A 24,855-nucleotide genomic window follows, 5' to 3' on the forward strand; every position below is an offset into this window, starting at 1 on the left:
GTCAAATACACTGTGACCTCAATTGATTCCCCTCTCTTGCACCATACACAGCTCATTAGCATTAACAGTACCTGTAATCAGAGCACTTCCACAGAAGGTTAAACCTTAAGTGAATTTAGGCTTGGGCATGAAAGAAATGACTCAGAGAAGAAAAATAGGCAGTCCTTGACAAGAGCATGTGTGAAATCTCAAAAAGGAATGATTCAGTTTCAATATAGCTTCACGTACTTAAAGGGTCAGGGGAAAAACAACAATCACAATTCTTACCAGCTCTAGCAAGTGCCTAGCACGGCAGAATTCTTTCTCTATGTATATTTTTAGATTACTCTTCCAGTTATAACGTTCTGTCCTTACTGTATATCTTTTGTTAGAACTAGGATATCTGCTGCAGCAGTCTAGATAACCTTTAGCCCGAGCTACAAAACCTTTAACAGTTTCCAATTATAACAGCAATCTTTCATTCTATAATACAAATAAACCCAAGTGTTATCTCAACACAGAAGACTCACATGAATACCCAATGACTGCAGAATGATTTCACCATTCTTTTCTCTATAATTTCCTACTATTATTTCATTGGATGTGACTGCCAAGATCCAAGTAATATAATACATTTCACTGTTTACATCTGCTTTATTTTTGTTTTACTGTTGACATTTTAAGATGTTGACATGCAAGACTGAAGTTAAAAAAATTTAATATCTACTCTGAATTTCATTATGTTCTTGGAGACCCTAATTATTTTTAAACTCTCCCATTATCTCCCAATTTTATTGTCTTATCCATTTGAGACTGTCTACATGCCCCATTACCCAGAAATTTTAGAAGTGTCTTAATTCCCACAGTTTTTATATGCAGCATGTGCCCTGGAAGAGGAGTTTCTGTTGCTCAGAAAGTTGTAAGACACACTAATAAGAGTACCTTTGCAGATATATGGATATTGCTTCCCCATAAATATAATCTTAGTCTACTGTAACAGTGTGAATTGAGCATCATTTTAGAGAAAGAATTAGTTCCATTGGGTGATAAAGCAAGAAACTAAACAGAGACATTGTTAAAACAGTTCCTTTGCAACAACAGGCATTGGATTTTCCCAGAAGCCACTACCATAGTAAGAGTGTAGGGGTAACATGCTGTTGGTTGAATAAATGGACAGGAGATCTCGTATCTGCTTGGGGTTATTAATGATCACAAGTATTCAAGACATCCATATCATTGTTATAGTGTCTCTCCTAAAAAGAAAGCTATTATCTGTGGCATCCTGCCCAGATTCCTCCAGAGCTGGTTACATTCTTTATAACCTGGACTTTCAGTTCAGTACAGCAATCCTGACTTCACACCTGGGTGGCTGTATGGGCTCACTTCATGCTCTAAAGCAATGACTGCCATCTGTCCTAAAGGCTGATCATCACTGGATGGGAAGAACAATCCCTCGGTCTCTTGCTTCTCTCACAAGATTGTAGATATTGCTTGTTTGCTGTCTGCAAAATATACTCAATAACTTTGCAGAAATAGCCCTTTGCTGTATTGCAGTGCTAGAACTGAGCACTGTGTGTAGAAAACAAGTCCACAGTTCAGGCAGGCTGGGAGGGGGAGATAAACTGTAAGACAGTTCTTAGATTAATAAAATGGAAAGACATAATTAAAGTGCTTTGTAATGAAGAAAGGAGAGATAAGATACTACCTCACTGTAGGCAAAAAAACCCTGAGTGAAACCTTCCCCTGGAATGTCACTGAAAGTACAGACATTGCACACTGACAAATGGTTAACAGAGATGAGAGCCTAGAAACAGAAATGAACACATCCAGGGCAGCAGAAAAAGTTAAGAGCTCCATTAACTTACAATTTTGGACTACAATGAATCAGTTTCAGAAAGCCTACAAGTCCCCAAGCTGAACATAACACTGGACGATGTTTTGTTTAAATTAACAAATAGACTAGAAGATACAATATGTAACACCTGTATACATAATGTGGTGTGTGTCCTGGACAGATAGACAGCTCTAAGACTAATCTCAGCAATGTACAAGTTTTTCTGTACTAAAAACAACAGGAGAGAATTGAGTGATTGGACTCTGAATAAAAACCAGCACAAGTTACTAAATATAGATTGCATTTGTTGAGGTACAATCCTGCCCACCTAATAACTAATTGATCTGTCACAGTAATAGCCTTTTAAGTCTCCCTATCCATTTGAATCAGAGGCACTCTTAACATCCACCCTGCTGAAGGGAGAAGGTGAGGCAAGGAGGAAATAAAAACAGTTTGAGGTTTAATGAAATGAAAGGCCACAAAAAATGTGCTCAATAACAAAAAAATGAGGGGTCATCACATTTTTTCCCTAACGGCTGTAATCAGGAAGGAGGAGGAGTAGCAATTCTGAAGAACTTTTTGCCAAGTCAATGCAGTGCTCTTGGAACCATGTACTGTGCTGCTATCTCTGAAAGGCTGAGACAAGATACCCTTTCTAAAAAGGAAACATTTATTGGTTATTTGGAGATAGTGGAACAGATGAGTAAGCAGATACATGCATAGATGGGGACTAGTCAGAATGGGGCATTTGCCAAGAACACGAACAATATCTATGTTTACTGGCAAAAAGCCTCCATGAAGAAGCAGAGGGTTGAGAATTTATTAGATAATACCAAGTTAAAAAATAAAGTTGTGAAGACAAACAATGCTGGCATCAGCTTATAGCCATTCCAGAAAGAAACATCTTGTTGGCTCCTGTAATCTATTTGTGCAAAGAGATGAGGATTTTCAGGCTGGGTAGATGGCCCCTGTGCAGCTGTGCCACATTTCATTCCCCCTTTTGTTACAGAGACAGTTTAGTGGGACATACTCCCAGATCCAATTCCCTTTCCTTCATTATTCACAGCAGAACCTTTCACTTAGCATTTCTAATAGCACCATGTAGTGCTGTCGTTTCAGGAAATGCCTGGCTGTATTCACTGCTAAATCAAGCAGGAGTCGTGCTGGCACTTCAAGGAACACCTCATCAGAGGAAAAAAAGCAATTGCTGCTGAGCTATTGTTTTCCATTTCATTTCACATACTCAAAAGAGTTCTGGTGACCACCCAGTGGGTGCCCTGAAATACAGATTCCAAGACACCTTCCTGAGCTAAAAAGGCAAACCGGATTTGCTGCTCACCCTCTATTGTTACTTAGTCTCTCTTTTCCTGTTAGTTCTTTATTTTCTATTTTTGTACTTCACCCTGTCATTTTCAGTCCTTTTCAGGTTCCCTTCTTAGTTTTGCATGCAACAGTTGGAAAGCTTCCCTTCGACAGAGTGTGCTGTGCTCAGAGGGGATATTCTGCAGTAGGAGCCAGCAAGACTGAGTCAGAATTCAGTAGTGTTAGCAAGGAAAAAGTCTCAAGTAGATAATATGTTCAGTAAGTTATTGTTTTAACTACTACAACCTTAACACTACTATCAGCTAATCTACTTACATGGCTACACTGCAAGCGGAACCAGCTGAAACAACAATACTCTTCCCCTTCTTCATGTTCATGAAGCAGCACATGCTGGATTTGCAAAGCAGGTAACCATACACCACATGCTGGCTTTGTGGATACGAACAAACTACAGCCAAATAACAGGATAAAGAAACCTAAACACTCAAAGGAGATTCAGATCTCTAGTCGGAAGAATGGGTGGCACTTCAGCTTATTTAGAGACAGGTAACACGTAGGTAGAAAAATCTCGCAAGGATACAGAGCAGGCAGAGAGGAAAGCTGCAGAATGGTTTTGCTTTTCTCTTCCTCAGACTGCTTTAAGTAGGCAACATTTCCCTCCCTAGAACAGACATGCCTGGGAAATTCCACTGGTGCTTTACAATATGTCCACACAGGTCTTTAAAGGATTGTATTTAATTTTTCAAAATGTAACTTTTACACAGTCCAGAACGGGTGCTGTACTGATAGCATACACTCATGGAGTGCCATTAACCCTAAAGGGTAATGGATTGTACTGACAAGTATAAATAAAGAGGAACCTACCAGATTATCTTTTAAAAAGTAGAAAATCTTTCCAGCCATGAAGATTTTGGCAAGTGAGAAAATAAAACTAGTAATGATGGATACTGCCTTAAAGGTCTGAAACTGCCTAAGTAAGATATTAGCATTAAGTGCTGAACTGGTCTAGTATTAGGTAGTTACCCAAATGCTCAATTATAGATTAAATTAAACCCAGATATTTATTTCACCTAGTAAGCAATGAATATCTGAGGTCAGACATGGGCAGTGCAAATGCACTAAAAACCTCTAGATCTTTTTAGGAGGCAATTATTCTGAGACAGCAGAGTACGGTACATGCCAAATTGCACACCATAAACCACCAGTTGCACCTAGAGTATCAAGCTGCAGAATTATATTACAGCACAAGTTCTGCAACTGTTAAATTCAATATCTTGTTTCCATTAATTTATTACAGTTTTTAAGTGCTCTAGGATTTGCAGGATACCCTGAATAGCCTGGAGAGCAGGCTTGCAGCATGAGATTGCAGGACAATAGTTTTTAAAATTTGAGTTCATGTAAACAAAACCTCCCAAGATCTAGTCAGGCCCACATAGAATGATTATCTAGAAGTAGCCAAATGCTCTTTTACGTTTCTTGGAACTGACCGTTATCACTGGAAAAACCCAGAAGAAAACTTTTTGGAGAGCATCTCCTTTTGTGGTTTTTTTTTCATTTTTTTTAAAGAACAGCTTCCATATAATGTAAGAAGGCAAACACCAGTTAAAACAGACTTTCCTGAAGGAAACACAGCAGCCTCAGGTAAACAAAACAAAGAAGCACTATGCTTATTTTTTTAAAGATAGTTGTTACCCTGTACAATAGGGAGAGGAAATTGTGGTCAGTGCATTTGTCTGAGGACAGGTATGTAGCAGGGGTCCAAGAAGGTAACCTCAGAGGATATTCAACCCTCAGCGCATATTGCTGTTCACAAAACCTGTTTTGTGGGCTTACACCACACATCCTTGCAAAGATGAAGAATACCATACATTTTAAAGGAAGATTCTTCACCATCTCATTAGAGCTTTGTCCTGCAAGCTACCCTAGTTCTAATTCTGTGACATGCTCACAGATGACCTGTTTCTGATAACAGTAGATACAAAACAACAGTATCTTAAAAACACCAGCGGTTTCTCACTATCATCCTTCAAAGCAAAATACCGGAAAATGTCCATAAAGTAGGAAAACATAAGACAAATCGCTACTTCCTACTAATAAAAATACTCAGTGCTGATTAGATCTGTTTAGGCAGTGTTTTAAAAATACAGACCAGGTATCTTAGAAAAATTACTAGAGCAAGATTTTTGATTTTTGCTTTTTTATTCCTCGCTCTCCTGAAATGCTTTTTATAACAACCTCACTCACCTAAAAGATTTTCCCAAGCCACAGAAGGCAGTTGTGGCACTCATGCCACCTCCTTTCTTTCTAGTCTGTATGCATTTGAAAAATAACTTATTTGGAGCCAAAAGTAATTTTTCTTTCCAGTTCTGCCATGTGTAACATAATATACAAACGTTTAGGAATGCCACAATCCCTTAAAATGAGCTATAACTTCAAATATTCAGGCAAAACGTTAACAGAAAACAGTTACTATACCACAGCATAAGAACATGACATATGCTACAGTCCTGTTACTCAAGTCCTGAATTACTACAGTGACCACAACACTGTTTAAAGAAAATACCATTTTACATGCCCATTCCTCATAGGCTGCTAATCCAGCTAGACTTTCAGATGAGACAGAAGATAATTATTAATGCCATGCTTATTTCAGGAGCCCCTTAGTGACTTCTTTCAGGAAATAAAAACATATAAAGAGCTGAATGTCCCTGTGAATTCTTTCCAATTCAATAGCAGGTCCTTCCGACTTTCCACTGACATGCTGTAAATGAATGATTAAATGAAAGTAAATTCCACTGAGCTAAATGGTGGAAAAAGACACCAACACCACAGGGCCTGAAGAAACAGACAAGAGCTATTGACAAGGAAAGGTGACTCTCAGTGTTTTATCCAGTTAAAGCAGCTCTTTTTGCAAGGGAGCATGACCTTTTTCAAGGATCGGGAAGGTATCATCTCAATTAAACTGGCTTTGAAAAGCAAGCAAAGGACTCAGAATATCACAGTACTTCTCTAACACAGGTAACCTAGTTAACATCAAGGAATATGTAGAGGAATCATCTACAGTTCTTAAACAAGTGACAAAGACTTCAGAGAGGAATGTTGTCTAACTGGGGAATATGAAGACCCAGATCTCTTTAAAAAGTAAACCCAGATGTGGCCCTGGAAGGAACTATGTTGTGATAGGCTTGTGTATATGTTCTACCTTAGGTTGGTTCATGAGGCTTGCCCACAAATGCCCACATGGAAGCTCTCTGCAAAAAGCTTGATTTTAATTCAGATCTAAGGATGTCTTCTTAGCCTTCAGCTCCCTGTGAACAGCATGCAGCAGTGACTCTACTAACTTTTTTTTATTATACCAAATTACTAGACAACTCTCTATCTTTATCTCTCTCATTATTAAGATCTCAATATATGTCCCAGATACTTTAACTCGCTCTCTGTTACTGAATCATGTAACAAGTGCCAGGGTAGCAATCCAGCAGACAACTGCCTTGAGGGGTAAGAGGAAATAAATATTACTCTATCACACAAGAGCACTGTTTGGGAAACCTATATTCTCTGCTGTCAGAGCCAGGACTCTTACGAAGTTGCATTCAGTTGAGTGTAAGATCTCTTGCCTACTTCAAAGGTGTCTGACCTTTTGTCTTGCTTCTTTAACTCTGCCACTGTATGAACAACAAAAACACCAACCTCAAATGCGTGAAAAGAGCGGGAGTCTGAAATAAAAGCTCCCATAATTTTCTGTCCCTAGTGAATGTTTTGTAATATTTCCTGCTAAGAAAGTGTTTATAACCAAAATGTTTGTGCATAACGGTGGCACTGTACTTAGGGCTCCACCCTGGGCAGCATTTTTTCCTTAGAACTTGAATCTGATCCAAAGGGAACTTTCAGTACCACCTTGAAGCCAACAATGGCACACAAGAGCCAAGAAGGATTTCAGTTTTTCCATTTAATGAAACAAACATTTCACTGTTTTCTTTCCCTTTGAAAAACCAGACTTACTCACAAAGCAACACTTAGAGGAATGTTTTCAAGAATATTCCTTCTCTGAGGGAAAACCATGAAGACTGACAGATGTACACATAAAATCCATTATCAAATTATGATCTTGTTTACTGTCCTGAGAACAGTCCTGAGTGTTTTATGTTTTGTTTCTGCATCAGTTGGGATACTGATTTGATTATTCCACTTCTCTTTTTATACATACTGTTCTGTATTACTTTCATCTTTGCAAGGTAGCATATCATGAGTGGCCAATTTAACTCAACAAACCCATCTTGAAAGAACTCTGCAAAAGAGACAAAGTTTAAAGCTTCTGTTTTCCAGACCTTAAAATTGGGTACTCCAGATCAGTGATTAGAGTGATCTCTTGTAGAAATAAATGCATTTTTTTCTCTTGTATTTATGAATAACTGAGGACTGGAAATGTGTCCTAAAAAAAAAAAAAAAAGTAGAAAAAATGAAATTGAAGCATGAAAGGATGTTCTGAAACATCTCAGAGTTAGTTCTCCCTTAGGAGTCTAAGACACTGAGATCACAGATTCTAAACATGACAATCCTGAGGTACTTTCCCCCTGCCCTAATTCAATTACTTCATTCCATAGGAAACCTCATGACTGTAGAAGGAAGAAATATATAACTTTGTAGTAACACTTTTGAGTGGAAAATTTCAGAAAACAAGGAAGAAAATTTCAGAAAACAAGCTGCACATTGCTATCTTGCTTCCAAAACAAGTGACAGAATGCAATGGACAAACTCAAGCTTTCCATCATTTATGGTATGTGACCTGGAATTTTTCTACATAGACTTCTGGTTCCCTTGCATTCCACTTGCCAGGAAGGCAGTGTCCCACAGTCTCTCCAGAGTTCAGCTCTCCCACATGCCACTCAGAATTTTAAGACTGCAGTGTCTCTCCCAGACCCTGTCAGGTTTATAAGTGATGATTGCTAACTACTAACATAAACTCAAGTTGATGATAGAACAGATAAAAAAACCTCAGACTCTGAAGTAGCTGTGATTTATTGCTTCTGCCATAAAAGCAGGAGGCTCTAAGAGAGTAGTAGTCAGGGTGAGGAATAGGAAGAAATAGCACATATGGCAGCCTCATTTGATACATCTCATGAACTAGAGCCCATATCATTGTAGTATCAACCAAATTTTCATCTAAGTACCTAACCTTTAAAGGCAACCTGAAGATAGGCATAAACACTCCTTTAGGTCAAGGCAAAACCCTTTAATATCTCCAAATATTCAACCCAGGAATATTTTCTGTCTTTTGTAGAACAGGTTTTACAAGAGCAAATAAAAATAGTTAATATTTGCAAAATAATTTGCTGAGAAATCATTGTAGAGGCTTTTAATTCCATTAACAAGAACAGAAAAGATATAAACAATAATCTTCCAAAAAAAGTTTTGTTTCTAACCTTGCTGAGTTTATTAACTTTTATTTTACCATTAAGCGCTTTAACTGGTTTTTGCCATCTTATGTAATCAAATGACCAGAATTTACTCTTTCCATCCCCTTATACATAAGTGATAGATGGTCTGGAATATAAAAAAGGCTTACAAAGCAATCAGTCCACAGAGGGGTAGGGACTACGGAGCATCAAGTAAGCCAGCAATTGGGAAGTTGAAAAAAAAGTTAAAAAGTGGTAGTTTCTCATACAATATCTAGCTGTGTTGCAGATCTGCTCACTACATAATATTGCACAGGCTAGAATTTTACAAAGATTGATGAGGAAGTTATCCAGGTTCACAGATAATTAACTACTCACAGTTACCAAATACACAGAAACCACACGTGGTTCAGGATATCCTTGAGTATTAGGGCTGGAAGAGTACTTATGTTTGTACATGGAAGGAAACATCATATGCACTTGCTTTGTTTCTATACGCTTCCCTGGCACCTGTTTTTGACATTATAGAGGTCAAGATACTGATTAAATGGCCTCCTGGTCCTATCATGGCCACATTTCAAGTGGTATAGACCCAGTAGCTCATCTATACAAGTTATAATACTTCTTAATTTTCATTTTTTTCTTAAGAGAAACAGTAAAGAAAGTAAGAATTAATTCCTACCCACTATGCAAAATTGATGTTGATAAGTACAAGCCTATTAAATCGCTACGATTCCTCTGGGGAAAAATATTCACTTTAATTCCAATCAAATGAGGTCCTTACTGTGCAATTTCAATTATGTCTAAATTTATGAGCCCAGAAAGAAAACAGCCATGAATCACTGTACGAGAATGGTGTGATTTAGTCAGCTTGTTCAGCTACTTCAGTACTTTGGTATGTAAGGATTTTCATTATTGTATTTTCTTAAAAAACTTAAACATTTTAAAGGATTTCATACGTTTATTGTTCTCTAAAACAGATTAGCAGTGGCAGAAATAATTTAAGGAGCTGATTTATGAGGGTACTATTAGAGCAAGAAAACACAGCAGAGGAAAAAGAGTTACTGCAGCTCAAATATAATCCTTAGGGAATGTTTCTATTTGTATTCAGACATGGGTAGGTGGAATGTCACCATACATCTAAGAGGGTAAGCCGATTTCTTAGCGCTGTAGCTATTTACTTTAAAATGACTCGTTAGAGCCACATTTTCTGTTTGGCCAAATAAATCAAAAGCACGAAAATCTCTTCATGAAGAGATGTCAGGAGTTCTTGGCATGGAATCTCTGTCCAACACTTAATTTTAAGAAGTGACCATTTTAACTAACCTCCACCCACAGTTTCTATGAGCCATTCAAACCACCAATTTACTGCTGCTGAACTGGGTCACTTTTATATCCACACACTGGAGGACTCCACAATTTTGAATCTTCCAGTGCAACGATTCTCCAAGTAATATTAATATATTAGTCTACAAACTCTATAGCACAGAATAAACTATGTAAGTAGTATCTGATACTACTTATTGTAAAATGTTGATCTGCAAAAGTCTTATCTATTAGTAGAGAGTTCTTCAGGCTTCCACAGTGATAACTTTCTTTTACATATTATTCAGCATTCCTGACTGATTTGGGGCCATATTTGGATCAGTTCAGCAGTTCTAAAATTTGACAAAGCATTCTTGGCACCTCCAGTAGATTTTGGGAAAACTAGAACCTTAAAAAGCAGCAAAAAAACCAAAAAGCAATAAAGGAGAGACAAGAAAAGCTTATTCTCCATGTAATAGATCCAGAGGTTCAAGCTTACACATCTGTTTGGAGAAGAATCTGCCAGTAAAGCAACTACCAACACATCCCAGAATAAAAAATAGCTTCCATTTCTCATCCTCCCAGCATGATGTGGTATGCTGAAGCTAATGGCTACATGTGCCTGAAAATTGGTCCATTTTCCAAGACATGACAGTCACCTAATAAAACAAATACAAACTCTCCCTCACCTCTGCAACTTCCTTCTTCATTGCAAGGCACGATCTGTATTTATCAGGACAGGAAAATGTGGCAGCAGTAGAACCCAAATATGCCCTTAAAGGGGAATGAAGTAAATACATAATTTTACAGGAGAGGGATACAACAGCAATAAGAGAATTGATGAGGTGAGACGAAGGGGTTCACAGAGCTTCTAATGAGAGGGTAGAGGGAAAAAAACAAATAGTAAAACCAAAACTCCAAACAAGGAGATAAAGGCAATGGCCTGCTAGGGTACCCATCAAAGCTATTTCATGTATTGAGAAAATGGCACTAAATGTAACTAAAGACAGATATAATAATTAAACGGAGATATTACATGGCTGTGATTTTTTAATGCCTTCCTTACAACACATTTTTTCCCTGTCTAAAAGTTTTGTACCAGGAGAAAATGGGGAATTTAGTTGTTTGTTTAGGATTTCCTGAGAGATGCCCACTGAACCATGAGTCAGAGATCCAGGATGTCCCAGACCTTTTATGCATTTACTGAGCAGGCAGAGTGTGCCAGTAAAAATTCAGTTTTATCCAGCACATACTATATCTATTCCATATACATGAAAGGTGGTCTCACACACTGAAGCACATTGTATTTGCTGCTACACATACCCATGTTTTCCTCCAAAGCTGACATCTAGAAGCATGAAAGCCCTAAATATATGATATGGCTGAACTAAAGTAACAGTCATTTAGTGTTGTGGAAGTGGCAGTGATTCTTTTGTGACAGCACAAAATTTTAGCCATCACAGTTTGGCACAGGGATTTCACTCAGACTGGAGAAAAACATTTGAAAAGAAAAAAAACAACAACACTTTTTTGGGACTAAAAATATATTGTTTAATTAACTTCCTGTTGGCTACATTTAAATCACATTCAATATTAAATTAACCTGTATTAAAAATCTGTACAAGCTATGATGTAACAATACATAACCTTTACATAATCATTATAGTACATGAAAACATTAAAGCCACACAGTATTCAAGCAAAAATTCCAAACATACACATATACATACCCACCTGATGGACAGCAGGATAAGCCTAACAAGCTATACCTTTTCATATGATTGAAGTGAAAGGAGATACCTGTTACGGAAAAGGATTGACTTAGTCTGTCAATACTTATAACACTAAATACAATTATCATAGGATTTTAGACTCTTTCCAGGAAGATTATTCCCAAAACCAAGCTACAAGTGACAATACAGTATCACAATGCATGACTAAAAATGCTTAATTTATACCAGAATTCCCCAGATCTTTCATTCTGGTATTTGGCAGTTACTCAGTACTTGGATTTTAAAAGCCCTAGAATCTAAAAAGTTGTCTCTCAAAACAGTTATTTCAATTAAAGTACAAGACCTCAACCTGAAAATACTAAAAAGCAGTTTCAACATTCTAGAAATTCAAGGACAATTTAAAAAAAGTTTCTTATAAAAATAAATTAAAAGCATTCAAGACAATTTTAAAATAACATTTAAATGTTAACATGATAATACAAGTATGAAACTTCTTCAAAACCTATTTTTTTGTCAACAACTTAACATCACAGGAACATGTCTACTAAAAACAGGTTTGATGAATATAAGTCCTTTTGCCATTAGGAAATGGGATTTTTACAAAGAAGCAGTGCTCAATATCTGTGTGCTAAGGTTAAAATCCTTTTTACCTCCCAAGAGGCATAAAACCAGTCCTGGCCTGTACCAGTACATTTAAGGTAAAGAAGATACATCACAATTGCAGCACCATGAACTTTGGAACAGCCAAAAGAACTCCAGAACATCTGATCCTCAGCTTCCAGCAAAAGGAACCAAAAGAGAACCACTGTGTAACAAGGACAGAAGACAAACTGAAACCATCAGTAGCCAAAGTGTAACAAAAGCACAAACAGATTTAGAAATCTCAGAAACTACGCACAACTCTGCTGTCTAACAAGCAGTTGCAGCTGTTGACACACTGTTTCAAACTTATGAGTGAAAAGAAGAAAAAAAGATATTGTAGTTTAGATACCCACTGAGAAAAGGTAAAGTCATACTGTCATTTGACTAGGTCTGCCAACATTCACAGACTGTTGTTAAATCCTTCATCTTACTCCTTTGCTTTCATCTTTATAAAGATAATATTTTGAAATTACTTCACATGTTAATAATAAAGATTAAATCTTTATCCAGGCATGGAAAAGCCATGAGGTACTTTATGTACTTTCAAACAGTCACACAGGTTGTCTGAACAGACTTTACTGAACAATTCAGTTTGCCTTCTTCTCTGGGAGAAATCAAGCTATCCCCACCCATCATTGCAGAATAAACACACACACAAACAAATAAAATAGTTCATCATTGAAAATAAGTTAATATTTTAAGACAATTTGACAGTCTCATCAGATCTAGAGTAAAATCTGTCTTGCCCTAAAGTAGCTTTAAAACAGACTTTGAACTAGTGCAAAGCTCACAGTCACAACTACAAATAAAATCTTATATCCTCATCTTTATTCCACACACTAACATAGACTACAACCTTACTCTGTGAAAGTAAAATGCAAATCCTACGCTAATGTCAAGGCAGAGAACTATGGCCTGGCTATAGCCAAGATTCCCTCCTGAGCTCAATCAAGTCATCTCAATCAAAAGAAAAAAATCACTAACATCAGCTATAATTAGTGGATACCTCCTTCTCTGACAAAACAAACAGCTGCTTTCTTTCCATTTGAAGTTAGAAAGCCACGAAAAGTTAAGAACCATGGAAGAGAAGCTTATGGGTGATGCAACTGTAATAAATTTCTTAAGGAGAAAAAACAAATCTTGTTTGTTCATTGTCTGCCTTCTCTCAAAAAGAAAAACAATTAATTTTGTAAGAAATTCTTATCTTCTTCGATTTACATTTTCACTAAAAGTTGCCACACTTTCTTAGAACTTCCCAAAGATCAAACAATGTCAATTGGTTACTAACTTGATTTGCAATTCATTTTTAAATTAATTATCCTTACACTTACCATTAGGACAAGAGAGAAACAAGTGCATCCAGAAATTTGCTCCGGTCTTCTGTTTTCAATTCAATTACTAAAATATGAAATATATTACAAGATGTAAATAACTGAAAGATATACCAGATGTCACACTTAGAGAATAGTAGTTCCAAGAATACTTATTTATATTCTTAATGTTTATATTCTTAATCAACTTTAAGAATAAAAAGGAGAAACTATTTATTTGGATAAAATGCAAAGGACATTGTTTAATCCTGCTTTTAGATTTTGGCAAACTGATTTCTAGGTGCTCACTACATGATGTAGCAGCCACTCTTCAAATGCAGGAATGTTTCTTTGTATGTTCAACATGCATACCTAAGTATGTATTGTCAAAAACTCTTTTTTAAGTACATACAAAGATAGGCAAATCTCATAACTAGTTTTTTCAAAGACAGTAAAGAAGGCTTCTCATAAAATTAATACCGTACTTGGTTTGGCTGCTTAAATATAAAAACTCTCACAGATTTTTAACTGAACTGCATATATGAAAATTACTACTCCATACAAAACATAAATTGCCTCCTAAAAGGATATGCAAGGTGCTGCTTAGTAGCTTGTAATTTCTGCACAACAAGATAGCCCTTAGAAAAAGACTGACATGAAGTGTAGTTTGTTTTCACTAGACACAGGAATAGCGTTATCACGTAGACACCCCTGGTGTTTGCACCCAAGACGTACAGGACTGAGCTCAAGGCCACTGTTCTGCTCTGCAGAGGCTGCATAAACACTGACCCCTAAAGGGCTATTTGGGGGGGACACACGAGAGGCCGCGTTACTCACTTGACAGCTCAAAATGGTTGTGTAAAGTCCTAGAATTGGTGCTGTCTGCAGCTTTCTCAAATGCTCTTCCAAAAAAGCTAGAAGATAGAGAAATACAAATGATCATTACAGAACAGTATATATTTACTAAGGTAGAAGTATGGAACTTCTTCCTTGCTGAGAGCTGATAATATTCAACATATAGTTCACTTAAAGTACAAAAATCTTAACATTGCAGGCTTGAAGAAATCAAACCCTGTGTCATATGATGAACCATCTCCCTCTTTTAAGATAAAGAAATACTTAAGAGGGAGGGGAAAAAAAAAGAACAAACTTGCAACAAAGCTGGGGAACATCTGTATCACCTCTCAAAGTATCTCATGCATACCATATGCAAAATGCAGGTTTTTAAGAATTATACAAGGCAAGTCAACATATTCCATGCTAAATACATACAAAAAAATATATATGCTTCAGAAACAGGAAGAGTCTATAGATAACCTTTAGTAAGAATTTTTAAACAAGATGCTTACTTCTTTTTGTCAGAGCTTTCTGCCTCTGGAGGAATCCCCACCATGATCACAGTTCCCTGCTCAACATCCATTGGTGCAGCCATTATCAGTGGCAGCAATTTACAACGCTTGTTTTTCGTCTGGAAGTCAGAAAGCCTCTTTGTTAGACAAAGCTCAGGAACAATTTAGTTTCAGCTCCCTGTATTACAAATGCTCATCTAAGGATATACAGCTATAAAGCAGTTCAACAGAAGGTGGTTTCTTTACATAATCTCTTAATCCCCTTCTTTCTTACAGTAAAAGTCAAATTAAGGACCAATAGAATTTTCAGTTCTTCTCTGATCTTGCAGTTAATTTTAACACAGAATTATAGAGAGACAATATATGATTTGCAGTAAAGGAATAACATAACAGAAGAAATGCAGATATAGGTATCTAAAAACTTAGACTGGGCTTTGTTTTGTTGTGGGGTTTTTTTCAATAATAATTTTACATTAAAATACAACAGATAAAATATTGACAAACACACAGTCTTACTAGAAATTATTTTTCACTGTCATATTGTTTTACAGCAGTAAATTGTAACTTCAATAAATTCTGTAACATAAATTCAAAAATAATTATGAAGACTGAAACATTTTTAGACACTTAAGTAAATGAAGCAGAAGTTTGTTTAGTATTCTGTTCTTAAGGTAAATATTTTGCAGTAGAGTTTTAAAAATTAAGATTAGTTTATTCACTGTATGTAACTTTCAAAGTCAGGACAGACAGATACAATCTGTCAAGGATGGGCCACCATAAATTTCATTCACAAATTGGGAAATCCTCACTGTGGAGAATTTTCCATCTTAAAACCTCATTTTTATTTGAAATGTGTAACCAATAGCTCAAAAGATAAATGCAATTTCATTTCAATTCCATTAGTTACAGATGTCAGAGCATTTAATTTAAACAGACACAGAAATCTTTAGGTAATTTACTGGTCCTTCAACACTGTGGGTTTTTTTGGTGAGTCAGGTTAACTTTTCAAACTACATATTTAGTGATATGATCCCTCAAAACTTCCAAAATTACACACAGATTTTTATATTGCAAGTATCTTAAAACTTGGATGCTACAAAGGCTGCCAGGCAGGTATATCCTTGAGCAGCATCCACAGACATGCTAAAATTATCCAGTCAACAGAAAAACATGATTAAGATTCTCATATCATGTTTTTAATAATCAACTGCAAGTACCCAACTGAACAAGAACTACTACACAAACCAGAAGCTTGTTAGTCAAAAGCTTCTGATTTACTTACAGAGCAAACAAATGATTTGAGTAAGTATTTACTCAGCAGACACAGAGACACTGGTTTGGAAAACAGTTTCACATCTGGTGTGCCCTAGGATAAGAAAAATTATTTCAATTACAATCCCAGATGATTCTTCCATTTATTTATTTTTTCTATCTACTGACAAGTCTAAAAGTTTTGTGCCTCAAAGAACACTAACAAAAACCATTACAATATAGGAGTCTGAGCCCACCCACTTGACTTGGATATGAAGCCCTCCCACCTTTAAGAGGACTGATTTTTCCCCTGGGATGCTCAGGGTAAATGTAGGTATCGACCCATCAGAGGACAACAGTTTCTTTCTAACTCAGTCATTCTTATTAAGTCAAGCAGTAGGGAAAACTTATTCAACTTTGAGACAGGCAAAAAACTAAATTTCTGACCTCCATGAGAGAGCAATAGAGAAAAGGCCCCTGAGAAATTACAAGATTGGTGCAAATACAGCTGGCTACTGTCTGCTGAATGGCACGTAACTGCTTTTTGGCTAGGTCCAGCCCTTGGTGTAGTTTGTCCAGGTTACCCCTGCAACAGAAAGAATAAACACTTTCATCTAAAAAGTTTTTCCACACAAAAGTGAGACCTCTATAACCACTTTTCATAGGGATGGATAACCCGTGCCCCCTAAATAAAATTGTAAAAGAATGAAGAGATATATTTTCAGTACCTGGAGAGACTGTCCAAAGCTTTAATGAAATTAGATGTTTCAGGCCCCTCTTTCTCTATATTCTCCATGAGAGAAGCTGTTGCATAAACTATATCACTTGCTGAGAACTTGTTCTTAAAGCCAAAGTGAATGCTGAAGGTCTGAACTCTTAAATCCTTCATTCTGAAAAATTAAATAAAACCAGTAAAGATTATTAACATTATTATCAACATTGACCAGCCATCTTCTCAGTAAGTTCATGTTGAGAACATTGAGACAAATAATATCCAAACATTTGCAATGAGTTTAATATTAGTCTATCAATCTAAAAAGCATATTTTTTAAAACAGACTTCAGACAAAAATATTTAAGCTTAACTGAAATGTATTTTCAGATAAAGCATTTGTATTTAACACAATTTACCCAAACTTGTTTGCAGATTCTTCAATCATCTCCCGAAGATTTTCTTTCAAAGACATGTCCATGGAATTAAATTTCTGTTTCACTTGTTTCAAAGGCAAACTAAAACCAGAATGAAAGATACATGGATAGGCATGCCAGGAGAAACCTTTTTCTTTCCTTTCATGAGACTTTCTTAATTTTATATAATTTAGCAAGTCTGACCAAGCTGGTTTGCTTTTTCTATTCTTCAGTTATTGAAGAGTGGGTGCAAGAAAGCATAGATTGCTAATCCACTATTCCATAAAGGCATACAGCTGAAGTATTCCTCATACAAAGAATCACAGAATCTTAGGGGTTGGAAGGGACCTCAAAAGATCATCTAGTCCAACCCCCCTGCCAGAGCAGGATCCCCTAGAGCACATCACACAAGAACACGTCCAGGTGGGTTTTGAAAGTCTCCAGAGAAGAAGACTCCACAACCTCTCTGGGCAGCCTGTTCCAGTGCTTTGTCACTCTCACAGTAAAGACGTTTTTTCTAATGTTATCATGGAACGCCAGGATACACGTTGCATAATTCAGCTCAGAGAGACTTTGCAACTACTCAGAGCCCCAAAATAATATTTTAAAACTAACAAGTCCAGCATTTGCAAGCTATACTCTGAGTATTTTCCCATAATTTATTGAAAAAAGGATTCTTCAATAGAGAGATTTTTATAACTCACCCCATGTCAGCCAAAAACTCCTGAAGCCTCTTCTGCCCTTGCACAGACCAAAGCTTTAGGCTAGCAGAAGTATATGAAGTATTACAGAGACTTTCATAGAGAGACCAGTGCTGATAAAGTGCCAGGCGCAGACTGAACAGGAATTATGGAAAATAATTATAAACACATATATCATGTGAGGTTACAAATAGTAACAGAGCTCCACAACTAGTAAGTAAGTCTTTAGTTTCCCTTACATATTGCATTTCTGTACTACATACAGTAACTAAAAGCCACAGGTGCACGTGACACAAGACGAGCAACATTGACTTGTAACTAATTCTGAAAGGTTAAGCTGAACTGAAGCTCCATGAGCTATTGAAAGATGGATTAATGTTCAGCAAAATAGTCACATTTCCAGTTTTTTCATTCCATTCTCAGCAGAAGAGGTGGTGATGAATTTTTTTTTCCCCTGGATAAAAACTCAACTGAGGTACCCCAAGTGGGTAGAGAGACTTTTCCCTAGATCTTAAGCAAGGATACTCATATTCAAATGCTATTCTCATGCAGTCAATCGACAGAGCATGTTCTTCATCCTCATTGCGGTGGTTATGACGGGAGACATGACGCTGCAGGATTCCAATGTCCGTCACATACTTCATCCTTTAAAAAAAACAAATGTGTTACTTCACTTTCTCCCTCTGTATTTTTGTACTCAGCACGAAAATGCTTCCTTAAGATTACACTGACATCAAAAGCATGAAAACTGCAGATAGCTTGAAAAAAAGACCAAGCAACTTGTTAAATAATGTTCTTTCAGGATTCAGCCAAACACCCACGCAATTAAAACTAAAATAAAACCAATACAGGGAGACAGACTGACCCATTAAATTAGTTACTTTTTACATTTATCTCCTTAAAAACATCAGTGCATTAGTAACAACAGAACACCGGAACTCAAGCCCACACACGGGCTACTAGAATTCTGATGGTATCTTGTAGAAAATAAGAAACAAAAAAAAAAGGAGAAAATCTGAAACTCGTTAATTTAAACTGGAAAAGAACCTGGAGGATACAGAACATACTTTTTTTTTCCTTTAGTAAAACTCTATCAACTTCATATTTACATAAACTACTGTTGAACACAATTTCTTCCTGCATCAGAAGTGCTTGTTTAAGAATTTTGTGAAAAATAAAGTTAGTTTAAAAATTCGAAATAGTAGAAAATGAAAATACTTTTTTTTCTGATGTATATTCCCAGTTTTGGAAGGAGTGAGATCAATTCAGTCCTTAAGATATTTAATGTCACTAGTTATTAATTATCTTGTGTTATATTAATTCTCATATGTTTCATGATCTGTTAATTGCTATTAGCTAGTCCTAAAAATAAAATGTACAAGACAGACAAATGACAACAACTACACAAATAATAATAATAATGAATTTAGGAAAAATCTTTCTTACTGAGTGATTTTATCTTGGACCCATTGATCTGTTAGGCCAACAATAGCCCACCTAAAATTGGGGAGGAAGGGAAAAAAAAAAATTAAACAAAAAATATTCCAGTACATTTAACTCTCTAAGTATGTAACAGAACAAGTCAAAAATGCTGTTTACCAACTGTACATAGAAGTTAATAAAAAAGCTATATACCATTGCTTTCTTTTCAGTAGACATACACCTATAGTACCATCCTCCCTTTTTCCACACAAAATCTATCAATTGCTTGTAATTAATTTAGGTCCTCCAACTCAAGACATTCATCTGCTCAAAAACTAAACTGCAACCTCAAACTAAAAGTTTTGTGAAATATTCTCTCTTTCTATTATGGGTTTAAGCTTCTAGCCTCTATGGAGAACAATAATGGCAACATACCACAACATGTCATTCAGGTCTTTAGACATGATCCATGCCAGATCAAACATCACCATGGCAGACTACAGGAGGGAAAAGCAAAACAAGAGGGTAAGTGAACACATAACTCTCAATTACTTAACAAATAGAACATTATTAAATTTGCCAAATATTAGCAAGTTAGCTCTAGAAATCACACTTGAGTCTGACAATCTACCAGTGCCTTACTTCTTAAGACCCTAAGCAGAAAGAAAAATCTTTTGCACTCCTCTGAAAACCTGCATTATATATAATGTAGCACTTAACAAAACTTTAAAATAATCAGACAAGAGGCTGGATGACAGAAGGAACAGTTTGATGTCCTAAATGTTACATTTGAAATATCTTGACACTAAAAACTCTGAAAGGCAAACAGCTCCCTAAAAGCTAAAGTCTTTTTGTAAGTATTTTGTGCATAGATAGATACTTTGGTCAAGACCTAAAAAAATTAGACTATCAATTTTTTTTATACCAGCATTGAAGTTACCAGACAACACAAATATGAATAGTTCTGGTTTATCATTTACCCCCACTGTTAACATGACACTATCCACTGTGACTCACTTGTCTGCTGTCTGCCATCTGTATCTTATACATAACAGTAAGATACAAAAATAACAAGATATAGCAGTATTATAATAATGTATAGTATTATTAGATCATAATGACATTGTATTAGATAATTAAAACATTGTCTACTGTCCAATTGCCTTTCCACTGGTGCCAGTGTTTTTATGGCAAACAAGAGTTCATACTTACTGAGGTCCCATGGTATTCATATTGCTCATAATCAAAAAGAATTTCTCTTCTAAAAAAGAAAACAAATAAATAAAACATTTGAGTGGTAAATTGATCACTAGATTCAATTAAAAACAGAAGCCAAGAATTGTAAAAGAAAATCTAAATTTTGTTTTAGCAAGTAAAAAAAATAAACTTGGGCTTAAAACGATTCTAGCAGGCAGTTAGATTTTAGTTGCAAAGTGGAAACCACATTGAAATGTACTCATCAAGTAAAAAGAAAATAATGTATTCATTTGTTATTCCTCAAATCCTATTTTCTTATCAGATTTGTTCCTGCTCATTCCTATTGACAATAGTGGGATTTGTAAAGGAACAAAACTGAAGCAAATTTTACACTAAAATAGACAAGGTAAGAACACTGAAGCACCTTCAACAGAAGGCAATGCACCTAACCCTACTTAAATATATAAATTGCTATTTACAACTATCCTCCATTTAAATATTTTATTTTTATGTAGTAAATGCCTCTCTCCAATTTCTGAATAAAGTTAGAATTAAGGCATCCTGCAAATCAAGCAGCAGTGTCACAGTTTTGTATTGTCAACAAGATTTTAATCAAAGAAGAAGAGAAAGTAAAAGAGGTGCAAGCACCATTAAGAGAGGAAAACACACCTGCGTGCCTCCCATTCTCGCCTTTGTCGCCGTTTCATGGTTCTCTCTATTACATCCTGGAAATTAATTTGGATGTTTTAATTAACTTGGATGTTTGGATGTTCTCCTTCCTTATATATTTAAACTCTATACATTGCATAATCAGCTTGAAAAAAAAAAATTAACAGCTTCTAGACTAGCTTTTGAGTATATAATTTAGAGATTTTCCTATGACTTCCTGCTTTTGTTGAGTTCCCTACTAATCTAGAAAAGGAGCTAAAATGGACAAAGTTAATAGAAAAGTAATATTACATACATATTAAATCTGAGAATGTCTTTACATTTAATTTTCTTCTAATATGACTGCCCTCAAGCCTTTGCTTCCTTGTATGGTATAAATGGAAAATATGCTCTAACAACATACAGCAAATATAATGTTTTGTGTCTACCCTAACATACTTGTTATTTACTGCTACACAGACTGACAAAATGTATTGCTAAATTATTTTTCTTCTCAAACAACTATTAAAAACAAAGTTTATATCTAATAAGTTGTTTGCTAGACTGAGAAGCCCAGAACACATAATCAGAGATCCATCTCTTCAGTTACACACTTATTTGATTACACAGTTATGCACAATCAAGTTCAAACCTTGCTTTTTTATACGAAGAAAATATTTATGTGCAGAGCAGTTAATGAAACATTCTGTATATGTGAAACTCAACTGGTTTTAGTAGATTATTTTTAAATCTTACAGTTGAATTTGTGATCTAATGGAACAGTTTTTAAACTCATGACCATGATGGTAAAGTACATGTAACAACTGTTTTATTTTCCATCTTTTCACAGCAAAGTAGCAGAAACACACCTCTTCAAAACGTCTGCGCTTTTCTGAAGGTTCTGACCCATCACTTTCATTCTCTGAGTCCTCTTCTTCATCCTCTTCATCTCTGAAGATGTCATCATAGGCAGGAACATCGAGATCATCGTCTTGTTTAACTAACAGTTTAATCTAGCAAGAAATAAAACATTTAAAATAAATTGTTTTATTTAGACAAATTAGAATACTGCAGATACAGAGTAAGAGAAACTAAAAATTTGTTTTTTCTATAACTGATTACTGGCATAACAAAAATGCTACTTTTAATACAAAGACCATTCTTATTCATACAAAATTAGAGTAAAATTTTATTTATTGATTACAGATGATCTCCAGAGGTCCCTTCCAACTCCTGGCATTCTGTGATTCTGCAATTACAGCATTACTGAAAGAATTATCTTTTTTTAATGCTTTTTGAAGTCCTGTTGTCAAACAATTTGAGCTTAATACTCCAAGTGCTGCTAGATGCTGAAACATGTTACATTCTGGAGGCTGTTTAACCTTTGATTTGTAGCAGTTTCATGTACAGCAACAGAATTAACAAGTGCTTCCTACTGACAACTATCACATGATTAATGTATATGTTTTATTACTGAAAACATTTTGGTTTTTTCTGATTGTGTACATTACAACTGCAAATATCCATTAATACTGCTTCCAAACCCACTAGCTAAAACTGTAAACAGTTTTGCAAAATACAGAGAAGTCCTTATACAACCACTTTGTGCAAAAATTTTGGTTATAGAAGTGCTTACCTGTGTGTCATTGTAAACATTCACTACATTGATAGGTCTGTGGCTGTCACATACAAAAAAATAAGTGTCTTCCTCAGGCTGCAAGATCTCCAGAAGGTCAACATTGGCACCACAATTAATAAGAACAAAATACTTAAACTGGAAAAAAAGAAGGAAAAGAACAAAACACATAAAAAAAGATTTTTACTTCAACTGGCAGGAAACATAGAAGACTGAAAACATCTTCACAAAACCTCTAAAGCACTCATCATTGCCAAAACTTTTATTTATTTTCTGATATTTAATAGAGAAAAAAAATTAGTAAAACAAAACACCAAATTCAGAATTGACAGGCATCCAATACAACCCCCTTTTATATCTCAAAACATGCCCAACTTAAGTTGAATCTATGAAAATTATAGCACATTAGTCTGAGCTGATGTAAAAACTTGACAAGGTTATTACTGGTATGTAAAAATTTAAGCCCTATTTTGAGTTAACTGCTAACAACAATCAGTTTAGGAGCTGCCATTTTAAGTTGCATCAAGGGAAGAAATTAATGTCTATATAAGAGGAGCTGCTTCTTAAAATTATTTCCAGTATTTTCTCACCTGATCCTTATGCTCAAGAAAGGCAGTTTCAAGTTCTTGCCATCCAGATACTGGGACAAGTGTGTATTGCACATGGTCACATTGAAACAAAGCCTGAAAAAAACAAAAACCCCACCTGTTAGGAAAGATGAGAGGAAACAACAACCTCTTTTACAAACTATACCATGCTGTAGTTCCATTGCTACAAATCTTTGTCTTGAAGACATCTCAAATAACAGACCTATGTGAACTTTGGGAGTATGACTTTCCAGTTTTCAGTGTCATAAGTCATGGAATAAATAAATTGTAAAAATAGATTAAACATTCATACTTTCCCCAGTTCAAAGCTATTAAAAGGATCCCAGGGCATTATTCCTTTTACTGTTGGCTTGCAGTGAAAATGAACAAAAGACTTACCTGGAGTATTTTACAAGCACATAATGCATCAACATCTGAAGCAACAAGAAGAAGAACACGCTGCAAAAATTAGGATAACAGTATTAATATATTAAGATAGGCACCAAATCTAATGAGCTGTAAGACCAGAAAGTAAGAAATGTAAGTAGACATCATCGTAAGCACAAAACAGGATTGCTTCTGAATGGGCATTGCCACCAAAATCAACGGATTTGGATCCCTGTAAATATGAACAAGAAACAACTCCATAGAAATAGGTCAGCTGCTTTGATAAAATGTAATTATTCAGGCTCCTATGAACTGCACAGAGGTTCAAAGCTAGTCAGTCCTACAACTTCATCATGTCTAGAAACACCTATGTTTTCAGCATGGAATCTGGAATGGTTTTGACTAAAGAAAATCTGTAACAAAAATAGGAACAAGGCCACTCTTGATTTTGGAAAAAAACCACAACAACAAAAAATCCCCAAACTGGCGGGTTTCTCGACTTACATTTTTTTCCATGTTTTGCACACAATAGAAGCCGAGTAAAATGTTTTCATTTGTAGAATCCATATAATGCCACAGGTAGAATTACTAAAACACTGCCCAAGAAACGCTTTACCCCCTCAGCATACACATCTGCTCTGAAGGAAGTTAAGCAAACTCTGGGTTATAAAACAAAGCGGCTCATCAGACCTTACGCAAAACTGCAAGAGAAGCCACAAATAAGCCAGAAAACAAGATTTAGTGCCTGGGCCAACACCAAAATTATTAATAATGAAGGGAAAAGCAACACAAAAAACCAAAACAAATCTAGAGACGTCTTAGCTAAACCAAAGATCTACAAAAATACCCAAAGCACTCGCGAGAAAGATGAATTGCAAATAAAACCTCAGGCGAGAACTCGTAGCAGAGACAGCAACTTCGGGCCGCGTTTCCAGCTGCACAGACACGACGGGGAAGGATATTTTTACACTTCACGGCGGCCCGAGGCCTCGCACCCGCCCCGGCAGCCCCGGGGCCGCGGGCAGCGC

At 36.0% G+C, this 24,855-nt stretch overlaps 1 protein-coding gene across 1 annotated transcript; it reads right to left on the reverse strand.

The window, feature by feature from the left end:
• Positions 1-12,230: 12,230 nt before the first annotated feature.
• CDC45 (cell division cycle 45) lies at positions 12,231-24,343 on the reverse strand. Its single transcript, XM_009997701.1, has 19 exons — positions 24,332-24,343; positions 23,840-23,899; positions 23,444-23,536; positions 22,854-22,991; positions 22,087-22,230; positions 21,239-21,294; positions 20,585-20,633; positions 19,808-19,869; positions 19,397-19,447; positions 18,476-18,595; positions 17,954-18,085; positions 17,253-17,351; positions 16,851-17,012; positions 16,570-16,708; positions 16,154-16,237; positions 14,872-14,990; positions 14,360-14,436; positions 13,544-13,610; positions 12,231-12,375 (listed from the first exon to the last, which is right to left on the reverse strand). The coding sequence occupies exons 1-18, from the start codon at positions 24,341-24,343 to the stop codon at positions 13,546-13,548; spliced, it is 1,662 nt and encodes a 553-aa protein (XP_009996003.1). The 3' UTR covers positions 12,231-12,375; positions 13,544-13,545.
• Positions 24,344-24,855: the final 512 nt, after the last annotated feature.

Source organism: Chaetura pelagica, unplaced genomic scaffold, assembly GCF_000747805.2.
Source record: "Chaetura pelagica isolate M959 unplaced genomic scaffold, ChaPel_1.0 scaffold45, whole genome shotgun sequence".
In the NCBI taxonomy this organism is placed as follows: domain Eukaryota; kingdom Metazoa; phylum Chordata; class Aves; order Apodiformes; family Apodidae; genus Chaetura; species Chaetura pelagica.

Excerpts from the sequence above, each read along its gene's own strand:
- CDC45 (XM_009997701.1), bottom strand. Across the intron at positions 23,537-23,839 it reads GTGCTTGTAAAATACTCCAG|GCTTTGTTTCAATGTGACCA; the intron begins GTAAGTCTTTTG and ends TGTTTTTTTCAG. Across the intron at positions 14,437-14,871 it reads GAAAGCTCTGACAAAAAGAA|CTTTTTTGGAAGAGCATTTG; the intron begins GTAAGCATCTTG and ends TCTATCTTCTAG.